This window comes from Meles meles, chromosome 5 (assembly GCF_922984935.1).
Source record: "Meles meles chromosome 5, mMelMel3.1 paternal haplotype, whole genome shotgun sequence".
Classification (NCBI taxonomy): Eukaryota; Metazoa; Chordata; class Mammalia; order Carnivora; family Mustelidae; genus Meles; species Meles meles.
In genome coordinates, this window is record NC_060070.1 from 133,140,744 (window position 1) to 133,160,521 (window position 19,778).

A 19,778-nucleotide genomic window follows, 5' to 3' on the forward strand; every position below is an offset into this window, starting at 1 on the left:
CAACATCCCGTTGCTAGAATGCCTTTCATGGCATCATATAGGCAGCTGTCTCTGACTATAGATCTGGCAGTGGTAATCATATGCTGGTGAACATAAAGTATGCATGAATGAATGAATGAGATTGAAAATCTATTTTTACTATAATGCATTTTATTATCATTCTACACATTCCCCTCTGGAAGCCTTTATTTTTAAAGTGTACTTGGTTTCTCAGTTTGAAGTATGAGAATTTGATCATCTTTAGATTATCAGGAAAACATGGATTGTAGATATCACTCTCTCTCCTTCCCTTACCTACAGGCATATTGGGTGAGTAAAGGGATGTGGATATCACCCAAGTCTCTCTTGAGACTTCATGTGCACAGAGACCTACACCATTTACTGAGCCCCTTTTAAACTGCTCTTGAAAGCTAATGGTGACTTAATTGCATTTGATCATGTTAATGAGATTCTGATCTTCGACAAAAGATAGTTTTTCAGGGCTCATGTTTTAATCTGACATGATGAAGTGGATTGCTTAGTGGTGATAATGATTCTGCTGTGTGGAGAATCCAGATGTCACGGCTCACCTCTACAAAACCTTACAGAAGACCCAGCAGAAGAGCTCTGAATTCTAGTTAGTGAAAACATTCACTAAGCAAACAATAACCAGAGGCTGACTCCGTAAGGTAAGTGCATCCCTAATGGGCTTATCAGAATGGGTCTCCATAGCACAGCAAGCTCCAAGACCCTCAAGAACCTGTGGTGCCCAAACCAAATATGGCTGTGAGATCTGATTCAGTTCAGGATTCCTTTTCTCATTAGAAATATGTGTACATCAGCAGAAAATACACTCTTAGGCATCCATGAATGCCTTCCTCCCAGCCTGGAGGGTACACACTTTCTGTCCCTCTTGTGTTACTCCCAGTTCCTCAACATCCATCTCAAAAACTTACTTGCCTTTTCCCAAGATCTCACCCTTTACCTCTAGCCTAGGTCCCTGCTGTCTGCCCGCCTCTCTCACACATTTCTGGTAAGGAAATTGATTTTATACTATCTGATTGTGTTTATTAATTGTGGAATTCTCACCCCAACCACAGTAAGCTCTTTAGGGACAGGGATGGTGTCTTAAATCTTCCATGGTACCTCACGTGGAGCCAGACACAGTGGAGGTTTCCGCATCAGAAATTCACCGAACTAGTATGACATGAGATATTATAAAGACACTTAAACAGAAATGGAGAGGAAATAGACAGGGAAATAAAAGAAGCCACATCAAGACCCCACAAAGTTCCTTCAACAGTGCAGCAAAGGAGCCTCTAGGTGGTTAAGCTCACTTTAGCCAGAGATAAGCCAGTCATTCAGAGCATCCCACTAGGCTTCCCGAAGGCTCACACACAAATTGCTGTACCCAGCTCCTCAGGATAACTCTTATTACTCCCCTAATGGGTAAATACCAAAACATCCACCCATAAGACTATGTGAATGTGTGTACAAGAGAGAGAACAAGAGTGAGAGCAAGAGACAAATGGAAACAGACAGAGATGAAGAGTAAGAGAAATGACAAGAAAGGATGGAAAACATTACAAGGCTGAGATGCTGAGAAGAAATAAAAGGTGAAAGGGATAGAAAAGGAGAGGTGCTGCTATTTTTAGCTTACCTGTGGTCATCTCACAGCTGTCTGGCTCTGGATGCTGTTATAGTAACGCTTTATGAAGGTTATACTGCCTTAAGGAATACTGTAAGGATTTAGATTTCCTATATAGTTGTGATATTCAAAATAAGCCTGGTAATTGGGTCATCTTATTAGCAAGCAACTATCACTAAGGAGTTCCAAGAGCTTTCCAGTCAGTCCCTTGTCAGTCCATGTAACACACTCATAGAGTAATGAGATGGCATAGATTATGAGTAATTAGTCCATTTTTATCCATTCTTCAGTGGGTTTTCATTCCACTTGGACACTATCTCTCTTTTCACAGATTGGAGACTTAAGAGCAAGGTATCTTACTGGACACATTAATTTTCATTAAATGTTTTCCCTCTCCTTTTTTAACTTCACATACTGCAAGAATGTCTTAGACTTTATGTGGAAAAGCCCAGGCGCTGTCCATGCTGAATAACCCCTGAGTTCAGACCAGAGGTTTCTGGTCATGTACAGTTTCAATTATGTGGGTGCTAATTAGTCAAGGTTGTGAATTCTCACAGGTGAAAGAGGTCAGTGTAAGACACGGCATGAAGACAAAAAGAGAGGGCAGCGAGGGCAATGGCAAATTAGGGGAATAAAAAAGAGGGAGAAAGAGGAGGAGGAAGTCAGGCATCTATGCAGGATTCTCATTCCAACCTCCACTGTCTCTTATGAGTGCATCACACAGCATACTTGATGTTATAAAACACGGGCAACTCTATTACCCTCAGAATTCTAGGCTACACTCAGAAACTCCAGCTCTGCAGGATGGGATGTGGGTCACAAGGCAGAGACAAGGGGACTCCCCGCCGGTCTCTTGCACTAAAATATGGATGTTGAGTCCTCCTACTTTGAGACTAAACAGCTTCTGTCACTTTAGCTAGAACTGTAGGCAAATAATTCCCAGCAGAACTTGGCCTGTGGGTTGTCAGGGCTCCTATTTGATTAATTAAGCTGTCAGCATGGATGTTGTAAATACTGGATATTTTTGTTTGGAGGTTCAACGGTCATTATCTTTGCTTGGCTAACAGGAGAGAAAAGAGGGAGGAATGGCCTCCTATTTGCCTTTTTGACAGCACATACTTACTTGGTAATAGCATTCCTCAGAGAATCTCACTCAGTGCCACTGGTCCTGACTGAAGACGTTTTGAGGGCTCATCCTGCCATCTTCCCTCTCACTGCCCTCTCTTCAAACCCAGGGTAGAGGTGGGGGCATTACCAGGGCAATATATAATAGCAGAGAAATTGATTTCATAGAAAGCTGAGGAGTCAGTCATATCTAAAGTCAGGCTAAACCAGGGCCTCAGCGAATCTCCATTCACAGGGAGACAAATAAGAAGCTTAGAGGAGTATAAATGGGTTAATCTACCAAAAAATGTAAAGAGGATTTATTTTATTATTTGATTACAGTCTTCACAGTGTGTCTGCCTTCTTATAAAGATTTTATTTATTTATTTATTTATTTGAGAGAGAGAGAGAAATAGCATGAGTGGGGGTTGGGTGGGCAGAAGGGGAGGAAGAGAAAGAATCTCAAGCAGACTCCAAGTCCACTGTGGAGCCCTATGTGGTGCTGGATCTCACGACCCTGAGATCATGAAATCAAGAGTCGGATGCTTAACTGACTGAGACACCTGGGTGCCCCTGGCCGCCTTTCATAGGACCAAACTGGGCAGACTACTGGGCTAAGATTCTGATCATCTAAGAGGAAGCTGGGGACGGGGACTTCCCCTTCCCTGCACAGCCCTGGGTCAGTCACTCAATCCCTATGCACTCTGGTCTCCAGATTTTTCAGTGAGGCTTATGCCTATCCTCCCTGCTTCCCAGTATTGTTTTGAGAATGAGAAGGCAAGAAGGTACTTTCCTATACATTATCTCCTTTAATCCATAAATAGCTGTTAGAAGTAAATATTTTCAGGCGAGGAAATGTAACTCGGGGGATCTGTGATTCTGTTGTTGCTCTGAGTGGTGGAACAGGGACTCTCACTGGGTCTGCCTGATTCCAAACCCTCCCCAACCACTGTATTGTTTCCTGGACCCTTTACCAGAGGAGCTGTCATCCCTGAAACATGCACATGCACAGAAAAGGGTCAGTCACGGAGGCATATACCTTTTCCTCAGACCATAGCGCATTACTTTATTACAGGTGAGTCTTATTTGACCATGTAAAAAAACCCAAAAAACAAACAAGCCATAATATCACTCCTTCTTGTTATAAAGGTAAATATTTTTTAAAAAGAGGAAAATATCATATAGAATGATGTATTGCACATTTACCCCATCATCTATTAGTAAGATTCCTTCCTCTCCCTAAGTCTCTTACTGATGTCCCTGACAGCAATCTCAGCCTTCCAATTTATATTTCATGCTCTGCCACAGTAATCTAAAAAGAAAACACTTAGAGCTTTTTAATATACTCCTTTTAAAAACTCTTCCATAGAGGCTTCTGGTTGCTTATAGAATAATATATAAATTTTGAATCAAGGTGTATGAGGCCATCAATATGTTTCCAAGTTTTCTTTCTCCACTAAACTTTACATTTTTTTTCTAGGACATATATTTTCCCATTACATTGGGAATGTAATGAGATCCAACTCTTCCTGGGGGACTCTTCTAACTAGTCACACAGCCAGTCTCTCTCCCAGTGTGCTTCTCAAGCACTGTGCCCAAGAGATTGGCATTCAGTTCAATTTCTAGTGTGCAGGTCATTCCCTCCAGACTCTTTGAGAGTAGAGGATGAACATATATTAATACTCTAATCCCAATTCAGTGTTTTGCACATGAAAGTTGTTCAGTAGGTATCTAATAAACACATTCAAAAGGAAAGAAATCAACTTTATGATAACAGAAGCCAAACAAAAATCTGGCAAATAATATATAAATGTAAAAAACAAAGTAAAGTAATCCTTTATGAAAAGAAAAGTTACTGAGTATAAGTGCCAAATTTATGGACTTATTTTATTTTATTTATTTTTTAAAAGATTTTATTTATCTATTTAACAGAGATCACAAGTAGGCAGAGAGGCAGGCAGAGAGAGAGAGAGAGAGAGGGAAGCAGGCTCCCTGCTGAGCAGAGAGCCTGATGTGGGACTCCATCCCGGGACCCTGAGATCATGACCTGAGCCGAAGGCAGCGGTCTAACCCACTGAGCCACCCAGGCGCCCCTATAGAGTTATTTTAATGTTGGCACAAATTCTAAAGTACCAAAGAAGAAAAAAAACCCAAATAATACATTAAGTTCCCATAATACACAGACTATAGTATTCTGCAGAATTAAGGTAATCTGTAACAGTAGTTCAGCATTTCCTAGAGTGAGTTGTATATTTTACTAAAGAGCGTAATGAAAATAAAAACATGGTAGAGTAATGTTTGTAGTGAAACAATTTTGAGACATATGAGGCTAAAGAAGATTCACTTTTTGACCCTGTGCATCCTTAGAGCCTTTAATATACTAAGGTGTGTTGGGATTCTCCAAGAAAAGTCACAAAACACAGCATGACCTAAATGCATTTGACCACGGAACTTTTTTTTTTTTAAGGAGTCTTTCACATGACACGTGTTCATAGGGAACACACTCTGGGAAACACTGTCCTAGTTTCTTAGATGCCATTATTCGTCACTTCACAGAGGCTTAAAAATGAACACACTTATCGTCAATGCAGAAACACACAGAAGGAAAAGTCTGAAATGATATCCCATATAAATTTTGCTTCAAAATGATGGAATGGGTAGCCTATTTTTATTAAAACACAGCATGAAGTAGTGGAGAGAGCACAGGCTAAGAAATATTTCTCTACATCTTACCAGCTTCATGATTTGGGGCAAGAAATCTCTCAGCAGACAAATTGTGCTCTGTCCATGAAATTCACAGATAATGATTTTATCTGGACTTTCTGAACCGAAAATCTATAGGGGAATAAAAGTCTTAAATGTCTTGGTTATGCTCTCAGATACAAGAAATGGTTCTTTGCTCTCCTTAGTTCCTGCCGCACCTGCTCACCTCCAACGTCTTTGAGAAACTTGAGGTCATCAGGTCTGAAGATCAGTTCCTATCCCTCCACCTAACACATTCACATTCTTTCTTGCGTCTTCCCCAACACCTTCAGAGGACAGGGATTCTTCTTCCTATACAATCCTTCATCCATGCCTCTTCACTTCCTCCAGCATTCTGCCTCAGCCACCCAGCGATTCTTCTGAATCTTCAGGATTCTTCATCTACTGGCCCTGTTCCCCATGCCTCCATACACACTAAACTACCTTCAATCTTAAAACAAACACCCAAACCAAGACACCACCTTCTCTATCCTACATTCCCAAGTTACTATCCAAATTGTCTATTCTTCTCTTCCAAAAAGATTAGTCCACATTTGCCACGTCCACTTTTCATATCTCATTTACCTTCAAAACATTAAAGTTTGGTTTGTCCCTGAGTAACCAGTGTCCCCATGACTGCTGAGTCCAGTGGGAAGTTCTTACACCACTGCATCCCCTTGTTGTATTTGATAAAGCTGGTCACCCTTCCTACTTTAAACACCCAGATCGCTTGGCTTTAGTGAACCTGCATTCCCTGATTTCCCTTCTGTTTATCCGATCATGTGGTCTTTGTCTCCTCCAGAGGCTCCAGCTCCTGGACTAATTCCTTACGAGCTGTTTGCTCTCAGGATCTGAGCCTCCGTCTGCTTCTTATCTGATTTACTTTTTCTGAGTAATTTTACCCATCTACGATGTATGAAATTGAAACTGATTCTCTAAACATCAAAGGCTGTCTATTGGACATGTTTATCTGGAAGTCCTTCAAGTACTTCAAACTCTGAAGGCACAAACCAAATCACATTTATGCCTCCACTATTTGCCTGGTGGAGGTAGTGTGCATTGTGATTAGGAGAGAAGGTCGGGGTTCAAATGGGAGCCCCACACTCTTCAGATGTGGCTCCAGGTACGTTACTCATACCACTCCAATCCTCATCTCATCTGAAAAATGGAGATAACCATAGTCCCATACCCAGAGGGGTGCCCAAAGAATTAAATGGGACATACACAGAACCTTTGCACAGTATCCAGTGCTGGTGAGTGAGTTATCAGTGAGAGCCAGTATCATCGTTACCACTTCCCACACTCATCTTTTTCCCCCCAATTTCCCTGCATTCTTTATCTCATTTGGAGTTTCCAGCCTCTGTCATCACAGGCATACAACTCCGCAACCTGGGAGCTACCTGACTCTTTCCTCCCCTCTGCTCACACAGACTGCCACTCACAAGTCCTGTGGATTTTGCCATCCAAATGTTCCTCAAATCCCACCTGTCTTCTCCATTGTTACAACAGCTGCCCTAATCCAGGCTCTAACTCTCTCTCTCCGATCTTGAACCCCCAACTGAGAATTGTTACTGTCACTCTTATCCTTAAAACGCATCAGAGTCTGACACCCCAGCTGGCTTTCAAGAAACGCTATTCAAGAAATGAGTGAAATAGAAATATTGAAGTTTTGAGGATAATCCAATGTTTTATGTGGTTAAGAATGCAGAATATGTGCAATTGATATCATGCTGTAAATGGCCGGGTCCAAGATGAACGACCTCAGTGTGCCATCAGTAAGGGCTGCACTTTCAGACTCACAGGATGGCCAAGCTGGAAGGGACTTCTAGCACACGCCACTGGGTGTCTACAAGCATCTGCTACTAGTTGCCCCTGCCCCTCTCCTCTCAAGGGACCGGAAAAAATGAAATAATTTTATAGCTTCTCTTGTAGATAATGGTGGCCAGTGAGAAGCTTCCAGAAAAGCTTTTGTTGCCCTGATGGGAGGAGCAGGCTTTGCTGATGCCATTCCTCCCCTCTGATTTCCACCATAACTGGAAATATGAAGCCTGGAGCCATGGAAGCCATGGCAGGACTGAGAAAAAGGCAAGAGAATCTTTGAGGTGCTGTCCTGCACATGTTGGGCTCCTGTGATTGGGCCCAAGGAGCAAGGAACTTGCTCACGAATCCTGTCATTTGCTTGGAGGGCTCACTGGGTAAGGGCTGCTTTGAGGGGGATTGTTGGTAAGGAATCTAGCTCATGTGTCTCTCCCCAGGTAAGTAGGGGGCCCATGTCAAAGTAGAACAAAGTAACACCACAAACTTCCTGTTTTCACAGTTGCAGCTCCAGGTTCCAAAACCTAAAATGAACACTGCTCCAGATTCCTTCCATGATTTGTCATGGCTTCAGGCTCAGAGGTAGAAAGACAGAAAAGGCCCCATAGAGGACCAGGCACATTTTTCAGCCACACCCACCTCCTCAAATTCATTAACACATCCCACCCAACGCACAAAGATGGCTATGCTCTGCCAGCAACTGATGAATGCAGCTATCAAAGCATGGGGGCCATCTGTAGCTCACGTGCAGGGAGTCTCGGCCAAGGAAATGCATTAGTTCTCCTGTTCATCTTCTTTCTCAGAGGACCCAGGAATCAAGGGATAAATCTGGGACCATTTGAGAGAGTCTATCTACTTAAGTGTTTAAAAAGAAAGAAAAAAAAGCTTGATTCAAAGGCAGGATCACTGGGTGCCTGGGTGGCTCAGTCAGTTAAGCATCCGCCTTTGGCTCAGGTCATGATTCCGAGGTTCCAGACAGAGCTCCACATTGGGCTCCCTGCACAGCAGAGAGTCTGCTTCTCCTTCTGCCCCTCAGGCCCCTTGTGCTCCCTCTCTCTCCTTCTCGCTATCTCTCTCAACTAAATAAATAAATAAATAAATAAATAAATAAATAACGTGTTTAAAAAATTAAAAAAATAAAGGCAGGATCACTTATAAATAAATGCTGTGGTTCTGAAGATAGTAACAAAGGAAACTCTAGCACTTAGCACGTCCCTGCTCATCTGACATAAAGTCACAGGGAAAGAGAAAGGAACATAAAAAACTGAATGCAAACTGCAAACAAGTAAGTGTAAGGTGACCTTTTTCCTGTGTTTTTTTAAATTTTTTATTTTTTTATTAGCATATAATGTGTTATTATCCCCAGGGGTACAGGTCTGTGAATCGCCAGGTTTACACACTTCACAGCACTCACCATAGCACATACCCTCCCCAATGTCCTGTGTTTTAATATAGTGAGAGCTTGCTCTATGCAGTAGTTATAGTCTTTAAATTAGTGCATAAACTGATCTTGGCTGATAAATCTAATCGTGGTGTAAACACTTCAAGAGAAATATTTGAAGAGATTCTTTATGTGTTTTTATTTTTCACAAAGCATTCTTTTCCTGCTTTGTTTTTTTTTTCAAATCCCTCCTACTTTCTAGATTTCCTGAAACTGAGGTTCACCTGCATGTATGTATAAGACTTTGTGCCTCATTCCATTACTAGTGCACATTTAATACTCTTGTCTCTTCTCATTACCACAATTACTTTTAAAATCCAATTTTCATGGTTTTATTCAATCCTATTGAAACAAATGTTGCCTTTCTTTCTTTCTCTCTTTCTCTTTCTTTCTTTCTTTCTTTCTTTCTTTCTTTCTTTCTTTCTTTCTTTCTTTCTTTCAAGTAGGCTCCATGCCCAGCATGGAGCCCAATGTGGGACTTGAACTCACGACCCTGATATCAAGAACTGAGCTGAGATCAAGAGTCAGATGCTTAACCAACTGAGCCACCCAGGTGCCCCAAAATATTGCATTTTGAGAGAAAAATCTCTGAGTCCCTTGAGTGTCCCACATGTTCTTTTTCTTCAGTCCTGGTCCTACCACTGTCATGAGAACTCGGGCAGTCATGGCACCCCCTGAATGACATGGGGTGCACAAAAGAACTAATGGGATAAATCTTCTATCTTTTAAGATTTACAAATCTTACATTTACAAATGTGTCTGATTTCTCATACACCAGAGAGTAAATGTGGAATTTTCTTATTTTTCTTTCCTTGTTTCTGCAGGAAATTTGGAAATACGAAATCCTCAAATGTAATAACATCTATTATAGGTTACACATACTGGAATACAGCTTACCTCTGAAAATACACATTGTGAGCTCTAAGAAGGATTTAGAATACGTGTTGATTTTTTAAATATATAGATTTTTATCTCAAAGGTAAATTTGCTATACTTCTCCCCTCCCACTTTTTTACTGAAGGAACAAAATACAGTGCCTCTGTGAAAAAGAAGGGAGGACTTCACATGCTCACGGTGGTGATGCTGTGGTCATGGCCCTGACCTTCCCACTCAGGACAAAGCGTCCTGCCCCAGTGACTCAAGCTCTCTCTGGGAACCCAATCTGACACTCATCTTGCTATTTTCTGAGTAGGCTGTGGGAAAGAGCCTCAGACCTCAGTCAAGTCCACTTCAGGGACAAAGCTTTCCTCCCTCCTCTCTGCACTAAATATTTGACTATAAAGGAGATAAAAAACGTTCCTGTGTAGTTGGAGTTAAACCAGGGACAGAGCTTCTAACATTGACACACAGGTAGTCATCATTGCGTTACAAAAGTGTGAAGGGCATTTTAATCAAATCTAGTCCAAACACGTGTGCATGTACACACACCCACACCAATTCCCCCAACACCCCTCCCCCCACACACATACTCAAAAGTGATAAATGAAATGGGGGAAAAAATAAAAACAGATTTTCATCAGATTTTAAAATACTCTGAAAAATATTAACTGTGGATTCCTTTCTCACCTGAAGTACACATTATTAAAAAATATTAATAATAATAGTCTGCTCCCTAAAATGTAATGAAATTGTGGTTATTACACATCACCTAACATACAGTAATGATTATTTAGTTTTCCTTTCTCTCACCCCTCAATTGGAATAGTGAACAGTTCTGTGCAGAACCCCAAGTTGTACTGATGCTGTTTATTCCGACTCTGTGGTCTCTTTCCTCCCCTCCCATTTCCACTCCGGCTTCAACTGATTTTCCCATATTTCTGTTCAAATTTGTATTGTAAATGAAAGGGAATACAAACCACACACTTCCAAATAGTTAGGGGTCAGAGATTTTTTTCTAAGGAAGTATTTATTTTTAGCTCTGATGTTATTACTTTTAATTTACACACACACCCACACACACACACACACACACACATTCCCACAGAGATCCATAATTTTACCTAGATGCATACATATAATTATATCATTGTGCTTGTTTTTTTTTTTCCTTACCAGCTTCCCCTTTCCTTTTGCTTCTCCTTCCTTTCTTTTGACCACTCTCCCACCATGGAATGCACGTCATCACCTGTGTGTGTGTGCTTCTTACTCTTTTCTGCACTCACAGTGCTCTACAGACCTAGGCACAGTCACACACACGTAGAGAAGATGATATGTGCTCGTCCATATTCTGTTTCCTCACCACTACCTCACTCAAACTCATCTGACATAGGTCTAATTCATTCTTGTTTTTAAAGCAACAATCCATTATGTGACTATATCCCAACATATTCTGCCATTCCACTACCGTGGGGTGTTTACTTTTATGTCACTCTAATAATGCTGCAGTAAATAATACCCATCTTTATAAACTAGACTTTAAATATCTTTGGTATCGATTTCCAAGAGTGGAGTTACTGAGTCAAAGGCATATGTCTTTTTAATATTAACAGATACTGCCAAACTGCTTTCTTAAAAGGTTATGAAATTATACATTTATATCAGCAATGTATGTTTTTCTTAACATACATGCCAGCCACAGATAATATATTTTTTTTTCTAAATTTTTGCCTGTTGGATAAAAATGACTTTGCTTGGCTTTCCCAGTCTGCTAGTGAATTTGACTATGTTTTCATATGATTGCAAGTTATTTGGATTTTTTATTTATTTTATCTTATTTTTTTATATATTTTTTAAATTTGGACTTTTTACATTGTGAACTGTCTCTTCATATACTTTGCATATTTTTCTATTTCTTGTCTTCAGATTGTCAATTTGTAAGAGCTTTTTTTTTCTATGCTAACCTTTTATCCCTGATGTATGTTCTGAATATTTTTCCAGCTCTACTATCCATTGACTTCATATGTGATATTTTTGTCATATAGTTTGGTCATTTGTTCATATATATGGTCATCTGTTGTATTTTGGCATGGATAAACCAAATATATATACATGTAAAATAATATATATATAATTATACACATATAGTTAAATACATGTTAAATACAAGAATATGTTAAATGCATATATTTACATGTAACATATATATCTCTATATACTAAAATACCAAGATGTAAAATACTAGTTACTTCAGCATCATTTAATTTATTAAAACAACAAACAAAAACACCAAAAGCCCACATACTTTTCTTACTCCACAAAACTAACGACTATATTCAATTTCTGGATTGTCTATTCTGTTCCACAAAACATTTCTTATAGTATGTTCGATAGATGCTTCTGATAGAAAATGCTCTTTTTTTGGTATCATTTTCTTGATTTTTCCAAGTAATTACTCTTACAAAGGAACTCTTATTTTATTTAAAAAAAAAAATCCTCCATTGGGATTGCTATTGAAAATGCATTATATTTACATACTAATTTTGGGACACTTAAAAAAAATTGAGATATCACATCCAAAAAATGCTTTTCTTTTCTAAGTTTTTTTTTCACATCTTTTATGAAGATTTAATAACTGCTTTATTTGTGCTTTGCATTTTGTTTTTTAAAATTTATTTTTACATTTAATAGTTTTACTAACTCTTATATGTGGAGTATTTTTCTTCTTATTTCTATTTCTGGGTTCTCAACACTAAAGGGAAAGGCTATTGACTTTTATGTATTTATCTTCTATTTAGCCATCTCACAAAGTTTTATTAATACTGTGTTTTTCCCCTTGAATCTATTGGATCTTCTATATACACAACCATAGCATTAGAGAAATAAATAATTTTATTTTTCTCAGTATTTATAGAAGATATTTCTCTTAAATAGTTCATTTGCCCAAATCTTTGAAACTTACAAAAAAGCAATGTCAATAGCAGCTATCTCTCTCTAATTTCTCATTATAATTAAATTAACTTTTTGCCACTTAGAATACCAAAAATTGTTGATTTGGGGTAATTTTTACTGTAATTGAGATTTCTTTTACTTTTGTTTTATTTAAAATCTTTAAAAAAAAAAAACAGCTGCTGAATTTTGTCACATTCCTTTCAGTGACTATTGATCTGATTGCCTGATTTTTTCTTTTACTTTATTTATATATAGGATTATATAGATAATTTTTCTGATATTGAGCCACCTTTACTTTTTTGTGCATGTGTTTACTTGCTATATTTGTAAATTTCTAGGGACATATTTACTAAAATGTGTCAAATATTAGAAGCTACAATTTAAAGAGTTTCAGGATCTAATTAATTTGGGAAACACCCAACCAAACAGAGTTAAATGATGCTTCGCAGAACTGTTAAGCTAATGTGTATTGTAAACCTACAAAAGGAGATTAGAGTACAAAGTGTTTCCTGAGCTTTACTTGACTGTCTATCTTTCTTGAGTCATCCCCTGGGAGTAGATTAGAGCTGAACAAAGCTTAGGAAATGCTTATATGGAAATTGTATACTAAGAATTGAAAATAGTTTTAGCACATAAGACTGATGAAATCATGAGAGTAAAGTTGATAAATTAAAAGCCACACTATAGGATGCGAAAACCATGTGGGGGGAAATAACTAACATTTTGTAACAATTATATTCACTTTTGTTATACAAGATTTTTACCCAGCGAGGCTCAAATTATTAATGTTTGACATTATACAGACCCATCTTTGAGCATAGGGTGGTCCTGGGGCTGGATATAGCCCCAGCTCCAGCCAATTGTCAAAGTATAATTCTAGGAAGTAAAGAGCTGCACCTGTATCCTTCTCTGTTATGTGGCCCATGGTATTATGACTATCACAACATGATGACACAGATGGACTATCACACAACAGCTTGCGCACGGCACTCACCAATGACATATTCCACTCTGAAGAGATCTCTCCTGGGGTCATATGGACGATTGAAGTCAATCTGGATGAAGAAAGACTGTCCTCTACGTACAATCAACTTGTTGTTTTCATACTTGTCAGTGTGGTGGTCTACTTTATTGGTGTCCCATCTCTCCTTGAACAGGTGAACACTTGTGACATGAAGGTAGTCTACACATTAAAAAAAAAAAAAGACAATTGAGGGACACCACTGAGTAACTTTGATACAACTGCAAACTCAAAAAACAAGATTGTTTTTCCTGATTCTTTAGGTATTGAGGTAATGAGGTCTGTTGGATAAAACTTTCCGTTGGAGGCTGATAGATTTAAGAGTCCTTCTCTGTGACATTCTTGCCTTCAAAGAGGATTTTAAAAGCTTTGTTCCCTCTGATCTCACTTCAGACCACAGGGCACTCACTTGGGATAGACAGAGAGGTGCTGATGATGTCTCCTATATAGGTCTAGGTACAGAGAAACTCAAGTCTTCACATTCCCAGGCTCATGCAGGCTTTCATTGTCACTAACACCTCACTATGTCACTAACTAGGAATAAGGATAGGATAGCCATCTCGATTTTCTTATCTTTAAAAAGGGAGGAATTAAATCTGACAAAGCCTCAAAAGGATGTTCCAAAGGTCCAAATTGACCTTTAGTTCAAAATTCTCCTCTTACTTCAGATAGGGTCAAATACCCTTCCTTCTACAATTCTAAAAGTAGATCTAGTCCTTCAAAGATAGGAAAGAAAAGAACAAGTATGGAGACAGAATACTGACATTTCGCTGAGATAGATATAACTCTTTCCACTTTGAACATGAAGAAAAAAAGTTTCACATTTCCACCAATCTGGAAGTCAACCCTGGTCTGATACAAAATCTATAGGTCTTTCCTCTGGCCTTTTGGAATTGGGAGGATAAATGTCATTTACACATTTATTTCAGCCATGATAGCACTGGATAAAGGTTAGATCCCCTCCTACCTTTCTCCCATTCTTCTGCAAATGATCACTGAGTATGAAGATAACTCTACCGACCTACACTGTAGTTTGAAAATCTAGTCTAGAGATAGATTTCTGCATGCACACTTAGAGTTGTAAAGGGGGAATTAAGGAGAGAGTCCGGTGGGGAGACACTGGACTTCTGCTACCCTGACCCTGTCTGCTGCATGGTTTGCCTTCACAGTTATGAATACAGTGTACACAGAGCACAGCTGCTGAGCCTGCACTCATGCTGCAGCATCTCCCCGAGAGACTCCAATGCCTGCATTTGTGGTTACACGGGAATCCTATGCAGGACACTTGGTCCCAAATGACTTCATTTTTGTCTCATAGGAGAAACCAAGAAGTTGGGCTCATTAAGATACTCTCTAGTACTAAAATCTAGGAGTTCCTGAAATGCTCTTGATTAATTGAAAGTCCAGGTAATCCTGAGTTTGAGTCTTGAGTCTCTTAATTACATAGGTAAGGGATGTTGCTTCACAGAAGCTGAGTTTTCTCACCTTTCAAATGAGGAGACTAATACTTTGAGAATTTCTACAAAAATTCAATTACATAACAAGACAACTGTTCTGGCACGATGCCTGGCACATAGTGGGGCCATAGGCTTACTTGTGGCTAACTGAACTATAACCTCTGATGGAGCCATGGTCTGTATTACATGATGTGGTGCTCAGTGGGCTATTCTGACTGCAACATAACCACACACAGAAAGTGCAAGATACAGTTTTATTTTTACCCCACTGCAGAACCCTGAACATGGTCCCCTAAAGGGCACTTTCCTTCCATTATGTTGTGGGTGGAAGATGTTTAATTCTCTAGACCTCTCTCTTCTAAACCGCCTTTTCCCTAAGTTCTTTGGCCTTATTAAGGTCACAATCCTAGTGTTAAGCCAGCTTCAAAAGAGCTGGAGACTCATAAATGTCTTAGTTGAAAAGGACCTTAGTAATCAACTCATCTTGTCCTCTTTCTTAGCACTGTGCTTTCCAATAATGTTTTTATTTTGTTTAAATGTCTGAAAACTGAATCCTTAGAAATGGGTTTAATCAGGTCTCCATTAATCAGCACCAATGGAAGGAATACACTGATATTATAGCCTCACAGAATCTCTGAGGGCAAAGGCACTTTCTAGACCATCTGGTAGACCTGCTATGTACTGCATGAAACATCTTGAAAGCCCAAATGCTTAGGCTTTTTGTCTTCAACTGAACGGAAACCCACTATCTCACAAGGCAAACAGTCCATTTTTAAACAATTTTAATTATTTGAAAAGCCCTCTTAAGATGAACTGACATCTGCTTCCTTGTAATTTTTCTAACCATGGATCCTGGTTCTGATTTCTGGATAAATATAGACTACATTCTATTCATTTCATCTGGCACTCCTTAGGTATATAAAGACTTCTATTCCTTTGACTAAAACACTTTCCATTTCCTAAACTGTTCTTTTCCAGAACTTTAACTCTCTACTCTTCTGGAACATATTTCATTTCATAAATTTCTTTCTTGTTGTATTTTCCCTAGAATTAAGTACATTATTCTAGCTACTGTTTTTCCAATGAAAAAGAGAGACTGCTACACCTTTCAAAACAAATAGCATATTTCTATTATTTCAGTCAAAGGTATCATTAGTATTTTGAATTGTTTTATTTTATTTTTTGATTTACAGTAAGCATCGGTAAGAGCAAAAACTTTAAAAGTACATTCTGATGTCATTTCTACCAGTAGTGTCTTAGGATTCAATCCAGACTCCTAGAAGTCAGCCATATCTATACAAAAGTTTTCTTCTTTGTAGCTCAATTTTAAGGTTTTCCATGTATTCATATTAAATTTCATCTTATTGAATTTGGTTAATTGTTCCAAGCTCTTAATATAATTTTAGACCCTAAGCTTATATTCAGTATATTTAATATTCTCCCTAATTTCCTGTCCTCCAGGAATTTTATGTGTGTCATTTTATATTGCCATTCAAGGCATGGATATAAATGTTGATTAGGTCACTGCCCAGTAAATACAAGCTAGATAACTGCATGGTGGTAGGCTCTAAAAAGTGAACAGATAGTTATGACATAGCACCATAAATATTCTGATAAAGCAGTATAGGGTATTGGGTGGAAGAGGGTATCTGGGAGGTATAGGGAGCCTGTAACTCAGATTGAGGGAGTATAACTAAAGAAGATTTTTGGAAGAAGTGAGGTATATAAGCAATAGTCAGAAAGATGAACAAGTTAGCCAGGGAGAAAAAGGGGTGGGGAAGGATGTTTCTGCCAGAGGGGAGCAAAGACTTGGGCAACAGAGTATCTGGTTTACTTAAGAAATTGAAAGATGATTGTTTGGCTGGAGCATAGAAGTGGGACCACAAAGGAGGAGAGGGCAGGAGCCACTCATGCAAGCCCTGTACACCATGTTAGGGGACTTGGACTTTAACTACATTGGGGATACCATGAAAAATCTGAAATAGCAAACTGACATATCTTCATATATACGTGTGTGTGTGTGCATGTGTGTGTGTGTGTAAATTTCAAATGCTTCTGGTGAAAAAGTAAGAAAAGGAATGGATGGTGGCCGTGTTGGAGGCAAGAAGGTCAGCTAAGAGGCTGCTTCAGCATTCCAAGTGAGGGATGGGGTGAGTCTAGTCTGCCTGAAGGTATTGAATGTACTGGTCCTGGAGCGCTGCCAGGATTTGCCTTATCTCATCCCACCTCCACTCCCGTGATAATGTCCCCCTGAGAATGAGTATATCAGTTTTATGCCTTGGCTTCCCAAGTATCTTTGACAAAGAGAAAAATAAAGCTGGAAAGAGAAAGTCAAGTATTTTTTAGTATCTGGTTCTCATCGGTTTTATTCTTATTGCAAATGGAAACTCTGGCTTTCTAGTTCCATGGGCCTGTCCAGTGAACTTGGTTCATATCTAGTGAGCCAGCTAAAGCCAATCTATCTTCAAAGTAGTGTAATGCGGTGATACTTGGGTGGGATATTGATATGCACTGGAAGAATAAGAGTTCCATGGTTATGCCAATTTGGGAAAGGCTGGCTTAACCAAAGTCAGTCAGGATTCTTGAAGGATTTATGGGAGACTTTTAATGATGTAGACTATAAATCTCCCATAGGTCTCATGTTTTCCAAATTTAAATGACCATGGGAACTATTTTCTGTGGCAATCAGTGTTTTGCAGAAATTTTCCAGAAGATGCTTCACTATTTACTAATTGTGCAACCTCAGGGAAGTTATTTAATCTCTCTTCAGTTTCCTTATCTATAAAAAGACAATGAAACACTCACCTTATAGGGTCAGTGTAAGGATTAGATAAAAAAAAATGTAGGTAAAGTGCTTCATTACAGTGTCTGGCACCTAGTAAATGCTCACAAATTATTTTTAGTATATTAGCATTGTTACTATTAAGAGAAGAGTTTATCGTATTGGATAAGAGTATGGATTTTACAGCCAGACTGCCTGGAGTCATATCCCAGCTCTGGCACCTACTATTGCTGTGACTTTGCACAAGTTATGCAAATTTCCTGTCCCTCAGTTTTATCATCTGCAAAATGGTGGTGGTGTTGGGATTAAATGAGAGAATGCTGCATTCCTGGGGCACTTGGGTGGCTCAGTCAGTTAGGTGTCCTACTCTTGATTTTGGCTCAGGTCATAATCTCAGGACTGTGAGACTGAGTCCCACCTTGGGTTCCACACTCAGCATGGAGCCTGCTTCCTCTCCCTCCACTCACCTCCTGTCCCCACTAGTGCATGTTTTCTCAAGAAAGGAAAAAAGAAGGAAAAAAAAAAAGAAAAGGAAAGAAAGGGAATGCTGTATTCCCTGTATTCTGAGAAGACAAGCTTGTTTTATTTCCTTACATTTCTACAGGCAGATGAAATAATTTTCTCCTCTTCATTCCCAGAATATGTTTTTCCTTTTTAAAATAAAAATTAACTATAATTAAGCACTTTGTGTCATGTTAATATAGGTGATTTTATTTGTGGGACTGTAAGCCCGTTGAGGACAAGACCTCATCTTCACTGTACCCAAGACAATGCAAAAAGAAGCTATAGTAAATACGCCACTTTTCACTTTAAACAAATGTAATGCCTGAATAGGAGCTTGAAGTTGGTTATGCATCATAAAATGAATATTCTATTTATTATAGGATTAACCATACAAGCCCTTAAATGTTATTTATCAGACAATTTTATTCTTAACATATACCAGTTTCAGGACTATATATATAGAATATTGTATATTCTACAGTGTTGAAGACAAAGTGATCTAGGGTTTTATGATATGAGGCCTCCAGACCAGCACTTTTATTTCAGACTGGAATAAAAATGCCATGCCTTGATAGCATATAACTCATATATTGCTTATAACAAAAGGTAAGGAAGAGCACTAATAAGTTATTTTGAGTATTAAACACCAAGTCAAAAAAATTATAGTTTCATAGTGAAAACAAATATATATATAATATATTTATATTTTCACATAAGTATATATTAAATAATATTTTATATTACATAATGATAATATGTAAAATAAACATATATTAATATATACATGAGGAATTTGTTTTAAAATAAGGCAATCTACAATATTATAATTTTAATAACATTTTATTCCAAGTATGGAGTTTTTAAAAATGTTATTTTTTTCTAAATGATCTTTTCATTCTCTCCTGCAATATCTCTCTAACAGGCCAGTGCTTTCAGGAAAAAAGGGAAAATAATATCATGGAAAACTATAGTGGTACCCTGTGTAGGGAAAAACTAAGGCAATGATAAGTAAAACCTCCCTGTGTAATCTCTTAAGATAAAAATCCATATTAAAATAATTTAAACTGGGGCACCTGGGTGGCTCAGTGGGTTAAGCCGCTGCCTTCGGCTCAGGTCATGATCTCAGGGTCCTGGAATCGAGTCCCGCATCGGGCTCTCTGCTCAGCGGCGAGCCTGCTTCCCTCTCTCTCTCTCTGCCTGCCTCTCTGTCTACTTGTGATCTCTCTCTGTCAAATAAATAAATAAAATCATTAAAAAAATAAATAAAAAATAAAATAAAATAATTTAAACCAAGGAAAACATTTCATTTAAAAAATAAAACTTGAGGGATGCCTGGGTGGATCAGTTACCTCAGATTTTGGCTCAGGTCATGATCTCAAGGTCATAAGATCAAGCCCCGCACTGGACTCTGCACTCAGCATGGAGTCTGCTTGAGATACTCCCTCTCCTTCTGTGCC

At 38.7% G+C, this 19,778-nt stretch overlaps 1 protein-coding gene across 2 annotated transcripts in view; it reads right to left on the bottom strand.

The window, feature by feature from the left end:
• F13A1 (coagulation factor XIII A chain) overlaps positions 1–19,778 on the bottom strand; it is a 167,188-nt gene that overhangs the window by 139,820 nt on the left and 7,590 nt on the right. For both annotated transcript variants that reach the window (XM_046004210.1, XM_046004209.1), the window contains exon 3: positions 13,552–13,740. In XM_046004210.1, coding sequence (XP_045860166.1) covers positions 13,552–13,740 — 189 coding nt within the window. The remainder of the gene's footprint in view (positions 1–13,551; positions 13,741–19,778) is intronic.